The sequence below is a fragment of the Myotis yumanensis genome, unplaced genomic scaffold (assembly GCF_028538775.1).
Source record: "Myotis yumanensis isolate MYYU_CA2020_CCGP unplaced genomic scaffold, mMyoYum1.0.hap1 SCAF_10, whole genome shotgun sequence".
Lineage (NCBI taxonomy): Eukaryota > Metazoa > Chordata > Mammalia > Chiroptera > Vespertilionidae > Myotis > Myotis yumanensis.
The window spans coordinates 62,176,661-62,202,629 of record NW_027223761.1 but is presented as its reverse complement, the minus strand read 5'-3'; the positions used below and the strand labels follow the sequence as shown (position 1 = coordinate 62,202,629).

Genomic DNA, 25,969 nt, shown 5'->3' with positions numbered 1-25,969 from the left:
ATTTTGATCCAGGTTGATAAACTCCTGAACTCAGTCTCATGCTGCCTAGGACTTGCAGCTTCTGTGTGACAGTTCCTTTCCTTCCTTGTCAGCATGATTCCACCTGTGTTATATTGTGACTCAATCTAGTTATTATCCTTCCAGCCAGATGTTGGGTAGGTATAGCCTCCAGGGGAGAGACCTCTGCACTATCCTCAAGAAAGTAAGAAGGACTCAATCCTAAGAGGATGGATGGGCTTCTTCTGCTGGCTCAGGTTTGAGGAATTTAGGGATTTAAGACTTTGGGGTCATCAACTCAGATGAATCCCATCCCATCTGAGGGACCTATCCTTTCCCCACCAGGGCCTCTATCTAGGTATAGCAGACCAGCTTCTTTTCTAGCTCAGTTCCGCTTATGATTAAGTCCTGGGTCTGGTCCTTGGCTTTCTCTGCTGTCCCAACACAGGCAACTGAGAACCTATTTATATGCCACAAAGAAGGCCCTCTCGTCTTTACACTAAGCTTTAATCGCTCTTGGCCTTTGTTTTCTTTTTTTCAAAATGTCACTTTGCTTAACAAGAGATGCCCATAAGTTACTGCGCTCCCCCCCATCCCCAAATTTCTCAAACACCTGATGCATCACACCTAGTGCATTTCATCTACAGAAATACCGTTCCATTTCACTACTGGTGCCTGTGCTGGGGCCATCTGTGCTCCATCAACCACCAGTGATAGGTCCTCACTTCCACCCGAGTGGTGGGCCATCCAGCTCCAAAACCCCAGCCCAGGTTGTCGGTAGTTGTGGTGTCAACTGGGTTGCATTCTCCAGGATGCAGAGTCTACAGTAGGTTTGCTGAGTAGGCAGTCAGTTAGGCATTAACAAAAGAGAAGGGAACGAATGGAACCAGACGCATCTGATTAAGCCTGATTAACTTTTCAGTCGTTCCAGGGAGTAACCGGCATCGTTCCGCCAAATGGAGCAAGACATCCTGCCGAGTTGACTGGGCAGGAAAGGTAGCTTTCAGCCATGGGGGGTGGGAGTGGGGCAGAGTAACTGGCATCACTCTGCTGGATTAATGAGGGAGGGAGAAGGTGAGGGGAATTCCTTTTCCTAAGTGCATGCGCAGTAGGAGCCAAATGACCAAGCGAACTATGAGGCCTGCACAATAGGAGCCAAAATGGTGACCATACAAGGGGAAGGAGACTAGCCTGGGAAAGTTTGGAGGAAAGACCATATAGGATAAGGGCATGGAACCCGGAAGATCCAGGAAAGGAATTGGATGCGGGAGGCACCAGCTTAGCCTTGGGAAGAGCCAGGAAAGAGGTTGGTAGTCTGAAAGAAAGCCTACTCTTTCCTGAACCCAGGAAATATGTGGAAGCTAGACAAAGAGCCCAGCCGGCGCCCTCCTTGGAACACACCCAGACCCTCCCTTCTTTCAGGCATGTACTTTGTACCGTCTTTTCTCCTAAATTCTAAGGGTCCCCAAGAGACTTGCAACCAGGGGAGCAGTGAGCAGTGGCAGAGGTCTCTCCTTTTTCCTCTGTAACTTCCTTTCCTGAGCCCACACAGCCACTGCCCTATAGCCTGCCGTTCTCGCTGCCTCTCCTAGAGCCTCTCTGAGAATGTATTGTCATTTGTCACTTTCCCTCCAATAAATCTCGCCACTATCATTAAACTCCTTTCCTGTGACACCGCTGAAGAACCTGTTTCCTCTGATAACAGGTTGACTGGTTGAGTGCTTTGGGGGTCAATTCCCATGGAAGGGAAGGGAAGGATAGGAAGAAGTTTGGGGAAGAGGGAGAAGTTGCACAGCAACGCAGTTTGAATGGAGGCCTTGGTCAAATCTCTGGGCAGTCCTGAAGTTGGAATGACTTCTGAATTGTCCCACGTTGGAGTGAGGATACTGGGCCCCACTTTGATCAGCCATGCAATGTGGGATCCTCTGGGAATGAGGTGTGGCCTTCTGTGTTCAGGCAGTCCTCATGGGGACCTGGCTGCTGAGGGCTTTGAGCAAACCCCGCAGCTGGGGAATCAGCCCTTCATTCCTGAATACAGAACTAGGTGGCACCGTGCAGCATCCACATATGGTGTTCATGTTTGCATTCCCAAGGTTTTGTCCAGTGGCTGGAGCAGCACAATAAGCACTCAAAAATATTTTCTAAATTCATAAACATTGCCCTGGGAGCTGAGTTCTGCTGTTCTTTGGTATTTGTCTCTCTTTGAATGTGGCCTCTCTGCATTCATGCCCCAAATCGTCCTGAAGTCCGAAGCCTGCCAGCTCTGTCTCTTCAGGGTGACGGAGCCTCACTCCAGCGGTCAGTCAGCAACTACAGACCACTATCCCCACCCATCCCTGTTATAAGGTGACTCCTCCCTCCTGGACTTTGTTCCTTTGCTGCCTCCTCCATTAGGGACTGCCGCGGGGACAGCATGCCATCCATGCTCAAACTTGCCCCGTGCCACGACCGAGAACCCAGGACCAATGGGCCTGCCTTGACTTCCAGGGGTTCAGGATCTGCTCCTGACACGTGTGCACAGCTTTCTCTCCAGGTCTAGCCTTTTGGTTAAAACTTCCTTTGAACTGCTCTGTTTTCAACTTCAGCTTCTGGATGTTGTCTTTCTGGGTTCTCTGGATCTAAATTCTGTAGCTCATGAGCAAAACCAAGCAGCCTCACACCCTGTCTAGCTCCTGCTTGCCTTGAAAGATAAGCTTTGGCAATAAAGGGCTGAGAAGATCCAGGGGAGGCTCAGGAGTCTAGAAACCATCTCTTGGACCCAGTCATCATTTCCTTCCGGAGCACAGCCCATTTCATCGCCAGCATTCCCGGAGGATGGATAAATGCCTAGGAACCTGCTCCTTTTGCCGTCTGGAAAGCCTTCTACGTATAAATTACCATACAATTAGGCCAAGATCTATCTCACAGAGGACACTGAAGAGTTTAACTGTAAACAGTGTATATAATTACAGTTCCTTCTTCTGATACTGTTTTGTGCAGTGATGACAAATATTCTTTAAAAAAAATGTTAACCTAAAGACAATGGAAGGCATTTCTTCAAGTTGTAACCTCTGTTTTTACCTGACTTTCATTTCCCATATCATCATCCATTTGTTTGCACAGCACAAACGCTGTGATTTCCTGTCATCAGATACTTTTCATTATTTACTAGAAATGGATAGCTTCTGGACTTATTGGCAGGCGTCTAAAGCATCATGAGCGCTGATCTGTTTCTACCAACTAGCAAATTGGTAAGTAATCACTTAATAGAAGTAGAATGGTACACATTTCATTTGATGAGCAAAGTGGTAATTTCTCCAGCTACATGGCATTGCTTGTTTATTTATCTTTATTGTGAAGTTCACTAAGACTTATCTTTATTGTGAAGTTCAAGTTGCTTCAAGCCCTGGCTTCCTATCCACATCTCTCAGAACAGCCAGTCCCAAACTACATATGGGTCATGATCCAAAAATGTGTTTGAAAATGAGTGTAGGACTCAGATAACTTCCCCATGGAAACAATGTAACGAGTAAAAGTTGAGTCAGTGGGCTGCCCCCCAAAATCTATTGAACACACAACGTAGCTGAAACTGGGCTAGTAATAACCCCAATCTACATGCCCCTCTCTTCTGCCTGCACCCCTAATCCCATCTGCTCTTCACACAGCAGCAGCTAGTGATCTTTCTCAAGTATAAATCTCATCATACAACTCAGCATTTAAAACCCTACCTTTGACCCCGAACCCCATATCAAATCAAGTCTCAACTCTATTCCCCTACATATTTCTCTAACCTTCATGTTGTTCTCCACCCCCATTGCTAAAATCTTATTTCCCGTTGTGACCTATTCTTACCTTGACTCTGAGGATGGTCTCCTAACGGGTCTCCCTACATCTCGTCGCATCACCTTTCTGATTGTCCACTATGCTGCTGCCACACTCTGGAGCATGTCGTGTGGGACCTTTCAGTCATGTCACAACCACTTTAAAAGCCTCATCGGCTTTCATATCCAGTCACAAGCTTCTACACAAGCTATTTTCTTTACCTGGAATTCCTGAGAAATTCCTGGTCAAAGCCAAGTGTCACCTCCCCTGGGAAACCTTCCCCCAACAATCAGAAAGAGAAAGTCATTCATTCCTCAGTGCTCCCCTTGCACTTTCATTATTGCCTGCCCATGCATGATGGGTCATTGATAGGAGTGTAAAGATGACGAATGTCCATCCTTTGCTCCCAAGAAGCTCACCCTAGTCAGAAACAGAAATCGATAATTACAAGTCTTTCTCCTTATATAAATGTGTTTAGGGTACTGTAGACTCAAGGATAAAAGGCAACTAAATTTATTTTACTGGGGTCTGGAAGTAATTAAAGAGGAGATATTTGAGTTGAAATTTGAAGGATTTCTAAAACTTCATGAAGTATTCCAAGGGGGAAAGGGCATTACGAGTAGAGAGATTAGTGTTTGTAAAGGCATAAAAGCGTAAAAAAGGTTAGCATGTTTGGAGAATTGCAAATACTAGTAGTTTCATATGGTTCCAGGGCAAGGTATGTGTGAAGGCTCAAAAAAAAAAAAAAAAATGAATACCCTTCCTCTCACCTTCTAAATTCTTCTAGTTAGGCCAAATAATCAAATTAACAGAGACATATTAACAGGAGAAAAGAAAATGTTTAATACATGAGCATGGTGAATTCACATAAGCATGAAAATTCCAAAGACAGTGAGGCAATGTTGGGTATATGTGACATTTTTGGACAAAGGAGAATAGGGAGGAGGGGCAGGGTATTAGATTTCAGAAGTGAGAACAGGCCATTTTCAGGTAGTTGGGGGAAAAGGGAGCACTGGCAGGAAAATCCTAGCTCAGAAACAATGGGACACAGGGGATATCTACTAACAGGCTCCTCCATATTTACCATAAATAATTCAAATTAGGTGAAGGCAGCATCCTAGAACAGGGGTGGGCAACCCCTGGCACGCGTGCCAAACATGGCACACCAGTAACCTTTGCTGGCATGTGAAACCCTCTCTTATAATCTTCCATTTACAATTTTTTCTTAATATCGACTTTTTTATTTTTCAGATAAATTCAGTATAGGTGCATCTTAGATAAATAAATAATTTTACATAACATGTATACATTAAAAAATAAATGTATTTTTTATCATCATATACTGTGTTTTTGTCACTCGAATGAATTTTATTATTTCTTCAAGGTTCTTCACATATGTACACCTTAAGCGATATCAAGTAGGCGTAACATGTTCTCAAAAAATTAGGGTTGGCACGCAGAAGAATTTTGAGTCAGAGATTTTGCTGGTTTTGGCACGCACTCACAAAAAGGTTGCCCACCCCTGTCCTAGAATCTCCTTTCTGAACCAGGTTTCTCTGTCTGAATCTCTTGGGCAGAAGACAGGTGAAGATACTGGGGTCAAAGAGTCTTTCTGAGTCTTGTTTCTTTTTCTTCTTCTTTCTTTTCTTTTTAAGTTTTTTGTTTTTTTAATTGATTTTTATAGTGAGGAAAGGGTGAGGGAGAGAGAGAGAAACTTCGATGTGAGAGCATAACATCCATCTGCTGTCTCCTGCACGCCCCTCCCAGGGATTGAGCCTGAAACCCAGACGTGTGTCCTGACAAGAAATCAAACCAGCAACGTTTTTGGTGCCTGGGACGATGTCCAACCAATGGAGCCACACTGGCCTGGTCCGAGTTTTGTTTCTTAATAAATAGCTTAAATCAATATCCTAAAATGGTAGCGTCAGGGTAGCAAAACTTTGGTTCCCTTCACATGCAAGACAGAGCATTGGAAACCAAACAAAGTTAGATCATAAAAGGCCTTAGCAGCCCAAATGGAATGTTTCTATTTTATTCTATACAAATGTCTATGACAAAGTTAAAGATATTAGGTTATTTATCTTGTATCACCTCTAGCTTCTAGCACCAATGAGGCACATAGTAGGCCTCATATTTATATTTCTTTAATCATATTTAAAATTGTTTTTGTTATCTCTTAGTGATAAAATCTGGGAAAATATAGGCAAAACTAAGAGTTAAATCTAATAAAAATTTCAAACAAATTTCTTATTTCCATACACTTGCTTCCATTATTTTAATACTAAAATTAAGATACACAAGAAAGTGGGCTATTACTTTCCCCCCTTTAATTGTATATGTTTCTGTATAGTTTAAACATTTAGAAAATCAGGTTCATATGCTTTTCTAATTTAAAAAGAGTTTACATTTTGTGGATTTAAAAAAGCAAATAGAGGTCTAAATATTGAAGGTTGAAAAATGAATCCCTCATTAACTTGCATTCCCTTTGAGATTTATTGCACAGTAAATTAGTTAATTGCAAACCTTCCAGCAATGTTTTACTCCATTATAGATTACTTTGGAAAAACAAATTTGAGTTTTCCCTCTTGAACAATGAGTGGTTTATTTTAAAGTAGGTGAAAGGTAATGTGAAGGGGAAAAAAACACACACACACCCCAGCTTCACAGATGTATGGTTTAAAGTTTGCCAAGTACTTAGTGAAGGGTTACACCAACTTCAAACGGTTGGAAAGTATAATGTAATGTGAGAACACGAAGGTCTTGTTTCTTTTTCAGCTCTGACTCTCCCTCAGTTCCCTGCAAACCATCAACAGAAAGAGCACAGTTTCGGAATCACATCCCCTCGTGGGGAGCAGATGAACGCAGGGAGAGGGAGAAATGCGGTGCAATGCACGTTCTCCATTATATTAGCGGTCGGGTAGCTCTGTCCTGGATAAGAACTTTATATTCCCTGGTTGGGCCTGGGAGACTGTCTGTGCTCTAAATGATTATGTTTCTCTTTTCGAGCAATGATCCAAAGCCAGTGAGAGTACACAGAGCTGCCATTTCATGGTAGGCTGAATACGCACTTGTTTATTGTATGTACCTTATAAAAGTGAGGCAAAGTCAATATTGGTGATATAGAAGTTGATATTCCATTTGAATTGTCAATTGCTATCCAACTGCCTCGAGTCTTTCCCTTTATGGGATGGGCTTTAATCTCAGCAGGGAGAGGTGCTTGGGGTGGGAGCCTCTGCTGTAAGCATTCTTGTAAGATGCTTTTTTTCTAAGACAGGTCTCAGTGTGCTGGGGTGAAGGGGAGCAGAATATGCCACCCCAAAATGTGCTTCGTGGGCATAAGGATTATTCTGAGAAACAAAAGACACAGGAGAAGCTCTGAAACCAGTAGGAGTCACCTTTTAGGAAGAAGCATTTACATGTATGAAGGAGATCATTTGTAAGGGTGTCTCTCTCTCCCTCTGCACCAGGCAGAGGGTGACTGAATCAGAAGAGGGTCTTGCCCCAACTTAGATCTTATAACAAACTTTATCTTCCCCTGGTAACCTCCCATAACTGGCTCCCTCTCCTACACCTTTTTCTGCCTTTTTTTAAAAAGATATTTTAATTGAATTTTAGAGAGATAGGAAAGGAGAGGGAGAGAGAGAGAAACATAGACACATCAATGTGAGAGCGCAAAATATCTATTGGCTGCTCCCACCCCGGCTCCCCACCAGGGATCAAACCCCCAACCTGGTCATGTGCCCTGACTTGGAATTGAACTGCCAACCCTTTGGTGCATGGGACGATGTCCAACCGACTGAGCCCCACTGGCCAGGGTCCTTTTTATTCCTTTTGTCTTCAGCCAATGATGGTATTTAAGCCAGTGGCTTAGCCCATCTCAGGAGTTACATAGTTTTCCCTGGGTCTCTCCCATGTATACTTGAAGTTTGTATATGTATCGTATAAACTTCTGTTTGTTGTTCTTTTATTAAAACAACTAGAGGCCTGGTGCACAAAAATTTGTGCACTCGGGGGGGAGGGGAGGCCCTCAGCCCGGCCTGTGCCCTCTCGCAGTCTGGGACCCCTTGGGAGATAACGACCTGCTGGCTTAGGCCTGCTCCCAGGTGGCAGAGGGCAGGCCCAATCCCTAGGTGCAGCCCCTGGTCGGGCTCGGAGCAGGGCAGATCGGGAGGTTGCGATGCCACTCCTAGTCACACTCAGGGTAGGGCCAATTGGGGGGGTTGGGGCACCGCCCCCTGTCACACTCAAGGCAGGGTCGATGGGGAGGTTGCGGCACCATCCCCTGTCACGCACAGAGCAGGGTCGATCAGGAGGTTGAGGAGCTCCCCCCTGTCACTCACAGAGTAGGGCCGGTAGGGGAGTTGGGGCACCGCCCCCTGTCACACATAGAGCAGGGCCGATCAGGGGGTTGGGGCGCCACACCCTGTCACACTCAGGGCAGGGCCAATGGGGAGGTTATGGCTCTACCCCGTCACACACAGAACAGGGCCCGTGGGTGGGGGGGGGAGTTGGGGCGCCACACCCTGTCACCCACAGAGCAGGGCCAATCAGGGGGTTGGGGCGCCACCTCCTGTCACTCACAGAGCCTCAGGGTGATCAGGGGGTTTGGGCACTGACCCCTGTCACGCTGATCCCGGTGCTGGGAGGCCTCGCTGCTCCGCTGATTCTGGTGCTGGGAGGCATATTACCCTTTTACTAAATAGGATAGAGGCCTGGTGCACGAGTGGGGGCTGGCTGGTTTGCCCTGAAGGGTGTCCTGGATCAGGGTGGGGGTCCCCACTGGGGTGCCTGGCCAGCCTGGATGAGAGGATGATGGCTGTTTGCAGCTGGTCACACCCCCTTCAGGGTGGGGGTCCCCACTGGGGTGCTTGGCCAGTCTGGGTGAGGGGCTGAGAGCCGTTTTCAGGCTGGAGGGTGACTGAAGCTCCCAACCGCTCCTTTTTTCTTTTTTTTAATTCTGGGCCAGCTTTAGCTCTGAGGCTTGGCTCCAGCTCTGAGGCCTCGGCTGCTGAAAGCAGGTATCTGGTTTTTTTGGGTTCTATAATCGAAACACTGTTTCAACTCCAGCTCTGAGATCCAGACGGGCTGAAAGCAGGTTTCTGGGGTTTTGTTTAGCTTCTATATTTGTAACAATGTTTCAAACTGCAAGCTCAGAGGCCGGCAGCGGCAGGCGGGGAACGTTGGCTTCCTCCATCACTGAAGCAAGCAAGCCTCATGTTCGCTTCAAGCTGCCTGGCTGCCGGCCACCATCTTGGCTGGCAGTTAATTTGCATATCATCCTGATTAGCCAATGGGAAGGGTAGCGGAGGTATGGCTAATTACCATGTTTCTCTTTTATTAGATAGGATTATAATGTTCAAGGTAAGTTTTATGACAATTTTGCCTAAGACCAGGCTGAATGCAAATGTTCCACTTTTAACAGAAGGGATTCATTCAACAAGCATTTATTGAGTGCTTTCTAGAGAGAAATGATCATTAGATTTTTAGAAATTATTCAGAGGCAAAAATAAAAACCAATACTAGAAAAATATATGCCATTTTCCCCCCAGTGGTTTTGTTATCAATATATAATTAGAATATAAGTGCAGAGTTAAACTCCATTTTTCTATCAAGAAGTAATTATGGCCCTAACCGGTTTGGCTGAGTGCATAGAGTGTCGGCCTGTGGACTGAGTGACAGGGGAAGGGTCCCGGGTTTGATTCCGGTCAAGGGCATGTACCTTGGTTGCAGGCACATCCCCAGTGGGGAGTGTGCAGGAGGCAGCTGATCAATGTTTCTCTCTCATCAATGTTTCTAACTCTCTATCCCTCTCCCTTCCTCTCTGTAAAAAAACAATAAAATATATATTTTTTAAAAAAGAAGTAATTATGAAAGAGCTATATCTAATAATGTGGTTTTTCTTCTGAATAACCTGCCTCACATTTGGGAATATGCTTTGCAACCACCTTATTTTACTTGTTTTATTTTATTTTTGGTCAAGGCACCAGCACTGTGCCTTCAAGCAGTGTATCATTAGCATGCATTTTTTTTTTTTAAAAAAAGTACCAATTAAGAAAAGAATAGGATAATAGTAGATCTCTCTAAAGCAGGGCTGGCAAAGGACACACTGCCTGAAGGTCAGATCCAGCCCACTTCCTGTTTTTGCATGGCCAGTGCTTAAGAGTGCCTATTATATTTACAAATGGTTAAAAAAACAAAAACAAAAGAAGGATAACATTTTACGACGAGTAAAAATTGCACTACACTTACATTTCAGTATCCAGAAACAAAGTTTTATTAGGACACAGCCACGCCTATCATTTATATATTGCCTATGGCTGCCTTCAGGACAGAATGGCAGAATCATATAGAGGCAACAGACCGTTGGGCCCCCACGGCCTACAGTATTTACTCTTTGGTCCTTCCAGAAGTTCGCCAGCCCCTGGCATCCAGGATTAGTTCTCAAAGTGTGTCCTGTGCCCTCACCAGGTGCTCTGCATAAAGAGAGGCTGCCCCAGCCCAACATGGCGTGTGCAAGCCACAGCTCACAGCTCACTTTCAGGCGACCATCGTCTACATCGCGTGTTAAAGGAGCCGAGAAGGGCCGCAGTAAGTAAATCCTGTGTATCTTTTTTTTTTTTTTTAGCCAGTTTCTTAAGCTCCTTTCTCTTTCTCTTCACACCCATAAGCCTCCAGTGGACTGAGACATTCTTGCCTAGGAGTTTTGAGTTGGGACCTCCTGCCAGGTGGGAGGGGTTTTCAGGCAGGTTATAGCCAGTCCTTTGATTGGACATGCTGCCGCTGGACTCAGTACGTTTCTGACTGTTCCGGATCCTTTTGTCTGATGATCGCATTTCCCACACTGGGAGATGGAGGCTGATCATGGTTCTGGAGCTTGCGATTTCTTCTGCCTGGAAAACTTCCCCTTGTGATCCATATGTCTCGAAGGGACCACAGTTTGGCCACCCTGGGGCTGCCCTTTTGGGATGTTGATTTCAAGCTGTCTATTAAGAAAGAAGACTCCAAAATAACGTTTAACACCTCCCCCCACACCCCCATTTCCTGCCCAGCAAATACAGACAGAGAAACCTGTTTCAGGAGGGAGATTTGGGGATGCCTCCTTTGCCTAATTTGAATTAAGTGTGGTTAATAAGAGGGCTTCAGGCAGGGGCCTGTTAGCTACATACCCCCTGAGCTTACCCAGGAAGGATTTTCCTGCTCCATGTGAACTGCTCTTCCTCAACTACCTGTAAGTCACCCATTCTCACCTCTGAAATCTGAAACACCCCCTTTTCTTCTTGGTCCAAAAATGTCTTATATGCCCAATGTTACCTTCCAGTCTTTGGGATTTTCATGGAATTATCACGCCTATGAGGATTCTTCATGTGCATGTATTCAATTTTGATTTTCTCCTGTTAACCTGGGTATTTGGTTATAGCCCAGCCTAGAACTTAGAAGGTGGGAGGAACAGTATTAATATTTTTTAGCCCCCATTGTCTTAGCCTTTGCCTCCTCCAGAGGTTGGCTCAGATGCCACCTTCCCGTCTGGGACTTCCCTGAGCACCTAACAAAACTAAAACCCCTTCCTGGCACTCCCTAGCCAACTTTCCTGTGTGGTTTTGTTTAATAGCACATATCACTGCCCAATACACCCTCCATTGACATATGCTCTTAAAAATTATATCCCACCCTTCATTAGAACATCAACTCCCTTGGCTTTTTGTCCGTTTTTTTGTATCCCAGGGCCTAGAGGAGCACATGACTCATCCACATTGTCAGATCTATGACTCAGTGCATATTGTTCTATGTATTAGTGGCAGAACCAGGGCTTGTTCCCAGACCTCCTGGGTCCTCCAGTGGGAAAGCAAGTGAGGTCATGGAATGAATGGAAGATTTAGCATCGTGTATGTTTAATTCAAATCCTAGTTCTGGCACCTAGTGGCAGTTGTAATTCTGCCTAGGTGTCACCTAGACACAGGTATTATAAACAAAGCAAGATGATTGTTATTATTCTCTTGTGATGAAGAGGCCCAGGGTCGATTTGGCAACTCTACAGCCATCAGGAGCCTGAGGTTTTTCCATCCGTTTGCTCCACCCTCCGTAGAGCATGGTGCCCATCCCCACGTTGTTTGGCGGCTGCAGGAGCTACAGTTGTGACATCCAGGATGCTGGCAGCCAGGAAATTCCGTTTCCTCTAAAGAGTCTCCCCAGTGACTTCTGCTTTTCTTCCATTGACCATCCATGGGCTGGGGAATGGAGTATTTAGGATGGACATGTGGCAGGCAGTTAGACAGACATGAGCAAACCAAGGATAGGCCAGTACAGGCCACCAGCAAAGGACAGTTGTAGGGTGGGGCCTCATCCCCAGGTGACCTTTTCCTCCCTAGCATATCGCTGGTCATGTGGATTTGGATCCCGTGGCCTTTCCTCCCTAGAGATAACATCTAGGCCTCAGCTGTATTTCAGCGCCAGGCCCAGAAAAGCAGCAAAACCAGACAAGCGACACCGAGGCTGACCTCAGGACCAGCCGCATTGATGAATGACGCCCTGCCCTGGAGCTGACCAGTCAATCAGTGGAGACCTCAGCCCTAAAAGGACACGCCTGGAAAGCTGCTGAGTAGTCTATTGAGATCCTCCCCTGGGACCTCGCCTCCCTCTCCACCCTTAAACCCTTAGGACGAGGACCCAGTGCGCTCTCCCTCTCATGAGCTGGCCCACGCCTGGTGCCATTCTCGCCACCCCACTACAGACATATTACCAACCCCAATACCACTTGGCCCTGTCGGTAAAGAAAAAGGAGAGGATGGATCCAGATAGGGAACCAGTGTTCCCTGACACAGTAGCTGTGTAACTCTGGGCAGATGACTTACTATCTACCTTGTAGAGTATATTCTTTTCCTGGGGCCAACATCACAGAGTACTACAGACTGGATGGCTCAAAGGAACATCGATGTATCCTCTGGCAGTGCAGGAGGCCAGAAGTCTGACATCAAAGTGACAGCAGGGTTGGCTGCTTGCTGCAGGCTCCGAGGGAGGAACTGTCCGTGCCTCTCTCTGAGCTTCTGGGGGTTGCTGGTGCGGGGAACCAAACGTTTTTCTCAGCCCTTGTAGGGTCCCTGGCTGGGTCTGAAAATTGAACTGACAAAGAAAGATCAATAGGAGGAAAGCACACACATTTATTTAACATGAGTTTTATGTGATACAGGAGCCTTCATAAGGAAATGAAGACCTGAAGAAATGGCTAAACTTGTGCATTTTAAAAAATATGTATTTTTATTGGTTTCAGAGAGGAAGCGAGAGGGAGAGAGAGAGAGAAACATCAATGATGAGAGAGAATCATTGATTGGCATGCCCCCCACTGGGAATAGAGCCCACAACCCGGGCATGTGCGCTGCTAGGAATTAAACCATGACCTCCTGGTTCAGAGGTCAACGCTCAACCACTGAGACACGCCGGCCGGGGCAAACTAGTGCATTTTTTACGTCAGGTTTGATGAAGACTAGAAAGATACAATAGGGCAAGGAGGACGTGAGGTGTGTGCAGTGAACTGGGGAAGCTGAGCAAAGCTAGGCTTGTTTGGATTCTTGCTGTCCCTTTGTCTTCAGAGATAAGGACACCTATTTCCTCTAAGTATAGGGAAGGCCCCTCTCCCAGGAGGATATTATGACCTGCTCCAGGGTAAAAGGGCAGGGGTGGGGAGTAGGTGAGAGTTCAGGGTGACCGGCTTGTTTCTGTGATTTTCCTCAAACTCCTTTAGCTTAAAATGTTCCCGATGCCGGGTGCCGTATTTTAGAGTAGTCATAGGGAGTCGTCAGCCTTCCTTGGCTGACAGGCCCATTGCTCCAGTCTCTTGCTCATCTTCTCTGTGTGTCTTGTTCTTGTCTTGTAAGGACACTGTCACTGAAGTTAGGGTCCACTCTAATCAGTATGATCTTATTTCAATCCTTACTATGATTAGATCTGCAAAGGCCCTATTTCCAAATGTTACCGGACAGGGGACCTGGCCCTGAGCCTAATTCACGTAGGAAAAATTTCACAACATGAGTCCAGGTGACTATGAGGGAACATTTATTAAAGCTGGGGACAGTAAAACAAGGACGGGCTGAGCATAGAAGCAACAAGAGCCTAGGCTGGGCTGCTTGGGCTCACTGGGGAGTCAGAGAAAGGGGGCCCTGGGGACAGCTTCAGGGGATTAGCCTGGGACGAGCTGTCACTGCCCATTGTTCCCCTGGTTGCAAGTCTTGTGGGGACCCTTAGAATTTAGGAGCTGTGTGCCTGTGGGGGAAGAAGAGAGGGAAGGCAATGGTGCTGCTTCCCAGAGGGAGATAGGGTGCTGGGTCCTTTGTCTTGAGGCTTTTCTCTCTCTCTTGCCCCCAGGAATCTTAGGGGAGGTCTCAGGGAGGGTTCTGGCAGTGTAGTTATTTGTTTTCTAGGTGGACTTTTTTTCTAGGTGGTCTCTACTGATTGGTCAGTGCCAGGGCAGGGGGTCCTTAGTCATTGCAGCTGGTCCTGGTGTCATCGCCTGGTGTTGCTGCTTTTCTGGGCCTGAAGCTGAAATACAACCGAGGCCTACATGTTATCTTTAGGGAGGTGGTCTTCTATATCTGCTGTACATTGCTCGTCCGGTTTGTCCACCTGTCTGTCGCGGTTTCCCTATTCCACTTGTCCTGGCTTCCTGGCCTGTCTCACGGGGAAGGTCACATTCTGAGTTCCAGGTGGACATGACATTTTTGGAGGATACTGTTCAATGCGCCGCATAGAGTCATTGTGATCATTAAAGAGCACGGACATATAGTGCTGGCATTGGCTATCAAATGAGGAAAATAGATCTTTGTACTGAGAAGTGGGTGTGAAACTACACACATCGCAAAACTCTTCTTGGAACTTATAGTAGGAAAAGGGGATACCTTTTCTGCTTTTTTTGTCTGTTGTTGTTTTGCTTTGTTTATATTGGTTTTCATGCACATATCACAGGCATTTAGTTCGATAACGGAGTTATCCTAAGGATTCAATCTGGGGAAAATTAGCTGTTGGACTTGAGAAATAACATTCAATCTGGACTGTGTGAAGAAATTTAGGAAACTTAGTGGAAGTGCATGTGGCAGGCAGGTGCCTTTGGGGTTGGACCTGCCTGTTCTGGACCTGCCAGCAGTGGCCAGTCCGACTGCATTGACTCGCGTCCAGAGCTGATTGGCCTAAGGGGGAACCCTGAGCCAGACCATTGTCAGAATGAAAACGTTGAAAGTCCCGTGTTCATTAATAATAAAATGTTTAATTTGCAATTTTTTATATTTTCCCCATGATGTTCAATAACATAAGAAAACTACTCAAATACATTAAAGAATTAGTAGCTGGCCTTAGAAACTTAGAATCGAGGGAAAGGAAAATACTTGAGATAGTATATAGTAGTTAACAAATACAAAGGGACTTTCAAGTTGGCTCATTCAGAAGTTCCTTTACTCAACATGTAATGTATCTATATTTTCTTTATTAAAAGAAAATTTCACCTTAAAAAAAAAGTGAGCTAGTAGCTCAGTGTATTATCTTTATATTCGGCTTCCAAGTTTGAGACCTCTGAATGAAACCAGTGGCTGAGGGCTTCAGTACCACTGTGCGGCCTAAGGTTCGTCTGGCCCCCGTGAGAATGTGAAGCTCACCAGGGCTTAGAATTACAGTCCCTCTCGTTCACTGCAGTTAAATAGTACTTGTCACATAAGTAGACACCTTGTAAGTATTGGATGGATGGATGGATGGATGGATGGATGCAGCGGTTTTCAACCTGTGGGTCGCGACCATCGGAAAACACATATAGTATATCAGATATTTACATGATGATTCATAACAGTAGCAAAATTACAGTTATGAAGTAGCAACGAAAATAATTTTATGGTTGGGGGTCACCACAACATGAGGAACTGTATTAAAGGGTCGCGGCATTAGGAAGGTTGAGAACCACTGGATGGATGGATGGATGGATGGGAAGTTCAATGACTTGCCACTAGGTGGCAATGTTTACCTGGATCCGTGCTGCAAATTTTTACAGCATCAAATGGTCGCAGCAGGATCACATCAACCGCACAAGCCAGAACCTCTCTGATCCAGCCCCCTCAGGGCTGCCCCTTCGTTCCCACCAACCTTCCCCATGCTACAGGTTAGAGAATCACAGGATTTTCTCTTGGTAAGGAATCATAGATATCATTGTTCTAACTCTCCAATTTTTCATCCCAATAGGGGCTCCCAAGCCCCGAAGCCCCACAGTGGTAGTCGAGCCCTCAGCAATTTATTCATGTCAGATGTCTCAAACTTGGGAGCCAAAATAAAGATAACACACCGGGCTCCTGGCTCATTGAAAGAAAAAGACCAGCAGAATCCCCTGTAGCGGAGACTTCACACCTCCACCTCCGCAGTCACCCCATTGCCCGTTCTGTTCCAGCTCTACAGTCGCATTTACTGTGTTCTCCCAGAGAAGTTTTCTGCAGATCAGCTAGCTCTGGCATTTTGGTCCTTAAGCCTGATCTGTTTCTCCATTTGGCCTCAGGCCCAGCTGACCTGGCTTTTCCCCCACGGCCTCCATGGATCCCAGAGGTTTTATCTTTTCGAACCCTAGCGTTTAACAGCACCAGAGCAGCTCTGCTGTACATGGTTCTGTGAGTCACATTCCCATGCTTTTTATCCATTATTCAAAATGCATTTTTTAACATAGAAGTAAAGCAAGTCCAATCTAGCCATCATTCATTCGTTAAACATTTACTACATAATATTACATTAAACCAGACTCTATATTTGTCTATAAACACAACAAATAGGGCATTTCCACTCTCAAAAATTAGAAGTGCGGTCAGATAAAGTATAATAAAATGTACGAAATGCATATTGTTGTATAGTAAACATAAACGGCATAAACGGGTCTTTGGCCAAACAGAAATGAAAAATCATGCTGGAATGCAGACCATTGCAGCATGAGCCTCAGGAATGCCAATGCCACCTCCCAGGCTGGTGTGAAAATAGGGAGATTCAGTACAGTTCCCGGCCTGCTGTAAGTTCAGTAAATACTAGTTCCTTCCCTTCTCTGTCAGGGAGGCATAAACAAGATTTTGTAGCAACACAGAGGAAGGGGCGATAAATATAAGAATTTCCTGAAAACTCTGCAAAGGAAGTGACATTGGAGTTGGGACTGGAGGATGAATGGGAATTGGGAGGTACAGAAAGAGGAGAAAGTTCCCGGCAGAGGGCAAAGCAAATAGGTAGAGAGGTACGTCTCCCAGCCTCTCCTGTCATCTGGGAAGCAGATGCTGGGGCCGAGGGAGGAGTGCAGGAGGCTTATTTGAAAGTGATGTCTGTGGAACATAAAAGAGACTGTGACGGGTAGTGGGCAGGGGAGCCTCAGACCACTGCAGGTCTGCCTCCGGCCACCAGCAGGGGGCACCGGAACCAGGTTGCCTCTGGGCGGAGTCCTGCATTTGGCAGAAATAGCCATACTCTCCAAGGAAGAGCATGACCTCTGCTAAAATGCCATAGAGCCTGAGGGCAGTAACCTCAGTCTTGGCGGCTGAACAGCAAGATTTGTCCTGGAGTGAGATCTGAGAGACACACCTGCATGTCTGTCACAAGAGGCTGCTGCTCTACTTCCCCTAGGCCGGGTTTGCAGAGTGCCACGGTGCCCAGACACTGTGCCAGACACCCACCTGTTATTCTCAGCAGCCCTAGGAGATGGGCAATTCCCACTGCGCAGGTGAGTACGGTGTGTTTTGGTCCATGGTCTTGCCACGCGCCTGCTTAAAGCAAGGCCGGTGGCGGCTGTTGTCTGAATCAGCAGAAGGTACCCCAGGGCCGGACGCAGGGTGAGCCGTGGATGCAGAAGCACAAGCTGAGAATAAACGGGAGCTGGCAGATTCTAGTCAAAACAACAGGACCACGGTCCCTTGATAACCTTGGAAAGGAAAGGTCAAAGAGAGCATCCAGTGTAATTCGAACCATGAAATTCTTCTATTTGAAACTTCCCGTGGCTTCTCACTGGCTCAGAGTGAAATGCAGGCACCTTCCTTACCACGGCCTCCCTGGCCCGGCCTGAGGCTCTAGCCCAGTCCTTCTCAACTGGGGGTGATGGTGTCCCCCAGGGACACTTGGCAATATCTGGAGTTCGTCCTAACTGGGGTGAGGAGAGCGTGACCGGTATCTAGTGGGTAGAGGCCAGTGATGCTACTAAACATCCTATAATGCACAGGGCAGCCCAACAAGAAGCTTCCCAGCCCTGGCTGGTGTGGCTCAGTTGGTTGGAATGTCCTTCTGTCAGGGCACATACTTAGGTTGTGGGTTCGATCCCTGCTTGGGGTGCATATAGGAGGCAACCAACTGGTGGATGTCTCTCTCTCTCTCTCCTCTCTAAAATCAATAAACAGCCCTAACAGGTTTGGCTCAGTGGATAGAGTGTTGGCCTGCAGACTGAAAGGTCCCAGGTTTGATTCCGGTCAAGGGCATGTACCTGGGTTGCGGGCACATACCCAGTAGGAGGTGTGCAGGAGACAGCTGATCGGTGTTTCTCTCATCGATCTCATTTCTAACTCTCTATCCCTCTCCCTTCCTCACTGTAAAAAATCAATAAAGTATATTTAAAAAATAAAGAAATAAAATAAAACCAACAAACATATCCCTGAGTGAGGTTTTTTTTTAAAAAAAAAGAAAAGAAATTATCCAGTCAAAATGTCAACAACCTCTTCTGCTCCTACGGTCACGCCCTCCCACCACACCTCCTCAGACACGCCCAGGCCTTTCACACTCCAGGGCTCAGCAATGTTGTTCCCTCTTCCTAGAAGCCTGTCTTCCAGCTACGCCTACCTTAGTCCTCCCTCAGGTCTCAGCTCAGCCGCCAATGGGTCAAAGAGCACACTGACAAGGGCCCAGGCGTGTCCCTCCCTATCCCTCCTGCCATCGTCCCCATGCACAGCGCTCACCACAGCGTGCACATCCAGGCTCATTTCAATCATTTGTTTCTGCCTTTCTTTTTCTTCTTTTTTTAAAAAAAATATATTTGCGTCATTGCGGCCACCGCCGATCTGGAGGCGGTGGCGCCCATGGGTGCCCTGTGGGGCCTCGTGCACAACTTCGTCATGGGTCAGCAGGAGGGCCCCGCTGACCAAGTGGCTGCAGATGTGAAATCTGGAAGTGACACAGTGTTACAAGTGGTGGAAGCCCTTGGGTCTTCTCTAGAGAATCCAGAACCCCGAACTCGGGAACGAGGAATCCAGCTTTTGTCACAGGTGCTACTCCAGTGTCACTCCTTGCTCCTGGAGAAGGAAGAGCCTGTGTGTGACCCTGCCCCCAGGGCTGGCTGTCTCTGTGCTTAAAGCCATCTTCCAGGAGGTCCATGTACAGTCCCGGCCACAGGTGGACCGACACACAGTCTACAGTATTATCACCAACTTTATGCGAACCCGGGAAGAAGAGCTGACGGGCCTAGGAGCTGACTTCACCTTTGGCTTCATCCAGGTGATGGATGGAGGAGAGGATCCCCGTAACCTTCTGGCGGCCTTCCGCATTGTCCACGACCTCATCTCCAGGGACTATAGCCTCGGACCCTTTGTGGAAGAGTTGTTTGAAGTGACATCCTGATATTTCCCTATTGATTTTACCCCTCCACCTAACGATCTCATGGTATCCAGAGAGACGATCTCATCCTGAGTCTCCGAGCTGTGCTGGCTTCCACACCACGACTCGCTCAGTTCCTGCTCCCTCTGCTGATTGAAAAGGTGGATTCTGAGATTCTGAGTGCCAAGCTGGATTCTCTGCAGGCTCTGAATGCTTGCTGTGCTGTGTACGGACAGAAGGAACTGAAGGACTTCCTCCCCAGCCTTTGGGCTTCTATCCGCAGAGAGGTGCTCCAGACGGCAAGTGAGCGGGCGGAGGCCAAGGGCCTAGCAGCCCTCCACTCCCTGACTGCGTGTTTGTCTCGCTCTGTGCTAAGGGCTGATGCTGAGGACCTCCTTGACTTCTTCCTTAGCAGCATTCTACAGGACTGCAGGCACCATCTGTGTGAGCCCGACATGAAACTGGTGTGGCCTAGTGCCAAGCTGTTGCAGGCAGCTGCAGGTGCATCTGCCCGGGCCTGTCACCACATCACCAGCAATGTACTGCCTTTGCTGCTGGAACAATTCCACAAGCACAGTCAGAGCAACCAACGGCGGACATCCTTGAAATGATCCTGGGTTTCTTGAAGCTGCAACAGAAATGGAGCTCTGAAGACAAGGGTGAAAGGTCTCTGAGTGCTTTCAAGGACCAGCTATGCTCACTGGTATTCACTGCCCTGACTGACCCCAACACCCAACTTCAGCTTGTTGGCATCCGTACCCTCACTGTCTTGGGTGCCCAGCCAGATCTCCTGTCTCCTGGGGACTTGGAGCTGGCCGTGGGTCACCTGTATAGACTGAGCTTCCTGGAAGAGGATGCCCAGAGTTGCAGGGTGGCAGCACTGGAAGCATCAGGCACCCTGGCCACTCTTTACCCTGTGGCCTTCAGCAGCCACCTTGTACCCAAGCTTGCTGAGGAGCTTTGCATGGGGGAGTCGGAGTTGGCTAGAGAGGATGGGTCCACCAAACGCTCCCGGCATCTGCACTGTCTGCAAGCTTTGTCAGCTGTATCAGCACATCCCAGCATTGTCGAGGAGACCCTGCCTCTGCTGCTGCAGCATCTCTGCCAGATGAACAAAGGGAATGTGGTTGCAGAACCGAGTGAAGTGATTGCTGTCTGTCAGAGCCTCCAGCAGGTGGCAGAAAAATGCCAGCTGCTGGTATTTCCATCAGACAGCTATACCCTGCCTGCTTGCCTTGGCTGTGCAGGCTTCCATGCCAGAGAAGGAGCACTCAATTATGAGAAAAGTGCTGCTGGAGGATGAAGTGTTGGCCGCCATGGTGTCTGTCATTGGCACTGCCACCACCCACTTAAGCCCTGACTTAGCTGCCCAGAGTGCCGCCTGCATTGTGCCCCTCTTCTGGGATGGCAACATCTGCTTTCTGCCTGAAAACAGATTCCAGCCATTCCAGGATGGCTCCTCGGGACGGAGGAGGCTGGTTGCACTGCTTATGGCCTTTGTCTGCTCCCTGCCTCGAAATGTGGAAATCCCTCATCTGAACCAACTCATGCGGGAGCTTTTAGAGCTGAGCTGCTGCCAGGGTTGCCCCTTCTCCTCCACTGCCGCTGCCAAGTGCTTTGCAGGACTCCTCAACAAGCACCCTGCAGGGCAACAGCTGGATGAATTCCTACAGCTGGCGGTGGACAGAGTGGAGGCTGGGCTGGGTTCTGGGGCCCATCGCAGTCAGGCCTTCACACTGCTTCTCTGGGTAACAAAGGCCCTAGTGCTCAGATATCATCCTCTCAGTTCCTGCCTTACAGATTGGCTAATGGGCCTCCTGAGTGATTCAGAACTAGGCCCCAAAGCAGCTGATGGCTTCTCTCTGCTCATGTCTGACTGCACTGATGTACTGACTCGTGCTGGCCATGCTGATGTGCGGATCATGCTCCGCCAGCGCTTCTTCACAGATAACGTGCCTGCTTTGGTCCACGGCTTCCATGCTGCTCCCCAAGATGTGAAGCCAAATTACCTGAAAGGTCTGTCTCATGTACTTAACCGGCTGCCTAAGCCTGTGCTCTTGCCAGAGCTGCCCACGCTGCTTTCCTTGCTGCTGGAGGCCCTGTCCTGCCCCGACTGTGTGGTACAGCTCTCCACCCTCAGCTGCCTTCAGCCTCTTCTACTAGAAGCACCCCAAGTCATGAGTCTTCATGTTGATACCCTCGTTACCAAGTTCCTGAACCTCAGCTCCAGCCCTTCCATGGCTGTCCGGATTGCTGCACTGCAGTGTATGCACGCACTCACTCGCCTGCCCACCCCTGTGCTGCTGCCGTACAAACCACAGGTGATCCGGGCCTTAGCCAAACCTCTGGATGACAAGAAGAGACTGGTGCGCAAGGAAGCAGTGTCAGCCAGGGGAGAATGGTTTCTGTTGGGAAGCCCCGGCAGGTGAGCCCCGAGTCCTGGCCTAGACTGTTCTGACAATCCAACGTGGAATTACTAACTATTGAGCCACCTTGCCAAGGCAGGGAGACCATTGGCCTCTGATTGCCTTTCCTACAGATACAGCATAAATGCTGGGCCTCTGCTGCACGGCTGTACAAGAAACAGTCCTGGTTTCTAATGGATTGTGGAGTAACTGAGTGTGAGACTACTTGTGTTTGAAGAAAGATCTTAAAGACTCTTCCATATTTGTATGTCAGAAAAAGATACGCTGCTGAGGAGTGAATGCAGATAGATGAGCGTGGCCCTGAGGACCAGGGATGGTGCATGTGTGGATATCTGCTGAAGAATAAAGACTTCTTTTTATAAAATATATAGTTCAGGACAGTAAAACCCTCTAAACATTTTTAATGTCCTAAACGACTAAAATAAATATTGGGAGACTTCCCATACGAGGGAAATGCCAGATTAATTACGTCCAGAGTTCTGACGCAAGGAGAAGAACGTCTTCATGACGGTGTGTAACCGTCTCACCATCATGCAGGACAGAATGCTGCTGGAAGGAACAGGAGGTTAATTCCTCTTCAGTTCTGTCCAGTCCCCATAGGGCCGCATGGTCTTTCTTTTGTTACTAAGTATGCAATGCCCTGTCTTCTGTTCTTCTTGCCAGATGGACGTGAATGAGCACAATACCATCCTATTAGCATGTCTGTCTAAACATAAATCAGTGTAATGATGAGCTAGAAGCTATATAAAAAGTAATTGACCGGGAGGACAATTACAGTTTAAGTAGCTGTTTAAACATCTAAGATATTGTGAAAAGTTACCATTAAAAAAAAAACCCACAATCTAAAATTTCCTGAAATATCTTGACCTTTAAAAAAAAACTACAATTCATGATTTCATGTTTATGATGAAATTAGGCTCTGAATTGACTTTAAAGTATTTTAGTTTCTTCTTTGAAGTTTCATAGTCTTTGTGGCTATATTAACAAAAGGAAAGAAAATGAAATACCACAAAGCTATAAATTATGTTTGTTTGTTTGTTTATTTATTTATTTATTTTCCAATAAAAAAACAAGCAACAAACCTGAACCACCATGGCCAGGTTTTGCTGTCCTACCGCTAGATGGAGCTAACAACACTGCTAACGAAAGTTCACTGTTAAGTGCGAATAACTATGTGAAGGTGCCAAGTGAGCCCACAAGGAAATAGTTACGTGTTTGTTTTTGAAAATTCAACCCATAGTAGTTTGATTTGAAAAGACTACATTGAAAAGTAGGTTTTTGCTGTAGTGAAAAAACACCTAATCATATATTTTGTTTTTAATGTTCAATCTAGAAAAGTAATAAAGAAAGAATGTATACAAACAAATTATGCCTTCATCTCTAAAATAAATTAAAGTAACCTGGGATGTATTCTTGGACTCAGTACAATTCTTGAAATTTGTACCAAGATAAAATATCAGACAAGTGAACAGAAAATGAGTGAATAAGATGTTTATCTCAACATTGTTTAAAATACTATAAAATGGCTCTATTATGGCATCGCCTCATAGTGGAACAATGTGTACTAAGAAAAACAATGGTGTAGATCTGTGTTTATTGTCAAGGGAAGCTATCACATAATGTTATTAAATTAAAAATGCAGGTTACAACATAGTGAGCTAGTATTTCATTTAAATGATAGGAAAAGTGGGACAACATTCACTAGATGGCGTGATTCTTTATTTTCTGGTTGTGTGATCTTGAGAAACAATTTTAACTTCTCTGTACCTCTTGGATTCATCAGTGGCACCTGGAGCAACAATGCTTTATAGTAATATAAGAGGCCCTTGGCCTGGCCTGCCAGGGTCTGGCTAAAACTGGCTCTTCGACATCCCCTGAGGGGTCCCAGGTTGTGAGAGGGTGCAGGCCAGGCTGAGGGACCCCACTGGTGCATGATCCGGGCGTGAAGGGACTGCAGGAGGGCACCAGGGTGTGTCTGGCCCATCTCACCCAGTCCCAATCAGCTGGACCCCACCAGCAAGCTAACCTACCAGTCAGAGTGTCTGCCTCCTGGTGGTCAGTGCACATCATAGTGACTGGTCAGATGGTCGAACGAACAGTTGGACACTTAGCATATTGGGCTTTTATTATATAACATATGTAAAGCACTTAGAACTGTGTCAAGTACTGGGTACTCAGAAAAATATTAGTTTTTGCCCTGGCTGGGTGGGTCAGTTGGCTGGAGTGTCATCTTGTACACCAAAAGGTTAGGTACACACCTAGGTTTCTTCGGGTTCAATTCCTGGTCAGGGTCCATATGGGAGTCAACCGATGGACGTTTCTCTCTTTTTCTCTCCCTCTCCCTTTCTCTCCCTCTCCAATCAATAAAAACATATCCTCAGCCGAAACCGGTTTGGCTCAGTGGATAGAGCATCGGCCTGCGGACTGAAGGGTCCCGGGTTCGATTCCGGTCAAGGGCATGTACCTGGGTTGCGGGCACTTCCCCAGTAGGGGGTGTGCGGGAGGCAGCTGATCGATGTTTCTCTCTCATCGATGTTTCTAACTCTCTCTCTCTCTCCCTTCCTCTCTGTAAAAAATCAATAAAATATATTTAAAAAAATAAATAAATAAAAAATAAAAACATATCCTCAGATGAATATTTAAAATACATATATTAGCTTTCATAATAACTAGCTAATTGTATTTTCTGATTTTAGGAACTTTATGTGTTAATATTATAATCAGAAAAGATAATAAACAACTTTTTTTAAAAAATGGTGGTACACATGGGGGAAGAGGGGATTGATTTTATTCCCATCTGTAAGAATAGTGAGTCATTTCCTGTTGACCTAGAAAGTTAAAGGATTAGATATTTTTAATGTCTAATTTTCTAAATAAGAATTCTCTTACCCTATATAATTTTAGCATTAATCTCCATAGTGTTAATACAGGCTAATGGGTAAAAATTAAACATTATTAAGGTCTGGCATATAGTAAGAGCTCAAACTATGTAGTAGGTGTGACAAATCATATTGACACTTTACCCCACAGCTCTTCTTCGGTAAGAGATCACTTTTGTTTGGAACAAAGACACTTAGCTAGGGAAATGTTTGGGTAAATGACCAGAGCCTGGGTGTCCACTGGATCCGTGCTTTACAGAGGAAAGGAATCGGTGCTCTTCAATGTTAAAGGGAAAATGAGAAAGGGGAAAGTTGAGGGGAGGAGAAGGGAGGGAATGAGAGGGATGGGAGATCGAGGGAAATGGATGGAGGGAGGGGAGAAGAGGGAAGCGGTGGGAGAAAGAACCTGGACAGAGGGCTGGAGGAAGGGAGTCTGCACAGGACTCCATAGATATGTCCAAGCCATGTGGGCAGTAGGTGGTGTGATGGGCCCCAGTGATTCTGTAAAGTCTATGTACTTTGGTTGGTGGAAAATGATGAAAAGCTGGATTTCACATGTATGTTGGTACTGTTGGACAGAGATGGCAGGTGTAGATGCAGGATTCTTGAGGCATGGGGGATCATGAGAATACATACATTTCTAGAAATGCATAGACATCTTGGACACCCACGGCCATGAAACTTGGACTCAAGAGCATCTAGATCTTAAGGGACAAGGGAGGGAGGGCTCCAGGTAGCAGCATTCAGGTTTATAAAGATGTGTGTGGTGTGTGCATGTATGTGAGAAAGAGAGAGAGAGAGAAAGGGGGAGGGCGAGTGAGAGAGAAGAGATGAAGACAGGAAGACAGTGGAAGAGGAAAGGGGTAGAGAGAAGTATCACAGGTCTGGGAAGAGGACTGAGGAATGGTGACAGAAATCAGTTGTGCTTATGAAAAACTCAACTACATTTATATCTTTAATTCTGTAATAGTCATATTTCATGCAAATGACTCTCTTCTGGTTTCCTCCTTGCTTCCGATTAGTAGTTGAACAGATTGCCCAATATCCTTAACAAGCAAATATCTCCAGTCATAGGAAACTCAACGCCTTTGTGGGAAGTCCTTTCTACTTTTGAAAACTTTTGTGTTTAGAAAGTTCTTCATATTGAACTAAAAATGTCATTTCTTCGTTCACCTAACAAATATTTATTAAGTGTCTACTATGTGCTAGGCACTGTTCTGTGTATTGGGGATATAAGGCCCTTGCTTTCATCAGACTTACTTGGTAGTGGGTGCAAAGACTAAGGGAATAAAAGATATATAC

The 25,969-nt window shown here is 46.5% G+C and overlaps 1 protein-coding gene across 1 annotated transcript; it reads left to right on the top strand.

Moving 5' to 3' along the window:
• The first annotated feature begins 18,815 nt into the window (after positions 1-18,815).
• LOC139018261 (MMS19 nucleotide excision repair protein homolog) lies at positions 18,816-22,041 on the top strand. The gene is given in 5 exon segments (XM_070426915.1): positions 18,816-19,072; positions 19,074-19,420; positions 19,423-19,959; positions 19,962-20,553; positions 20,555-22,041. Coding segments are annotated over 5 exon segments (2,937 nt in total). The 5' UTR covers positions 18,816-18,848; the 3' UTR covers positions 21,792-22,041.
• The last annotated feature ends 3,928 nt before the right edge of the window (positions 22,042-25,969 follow it).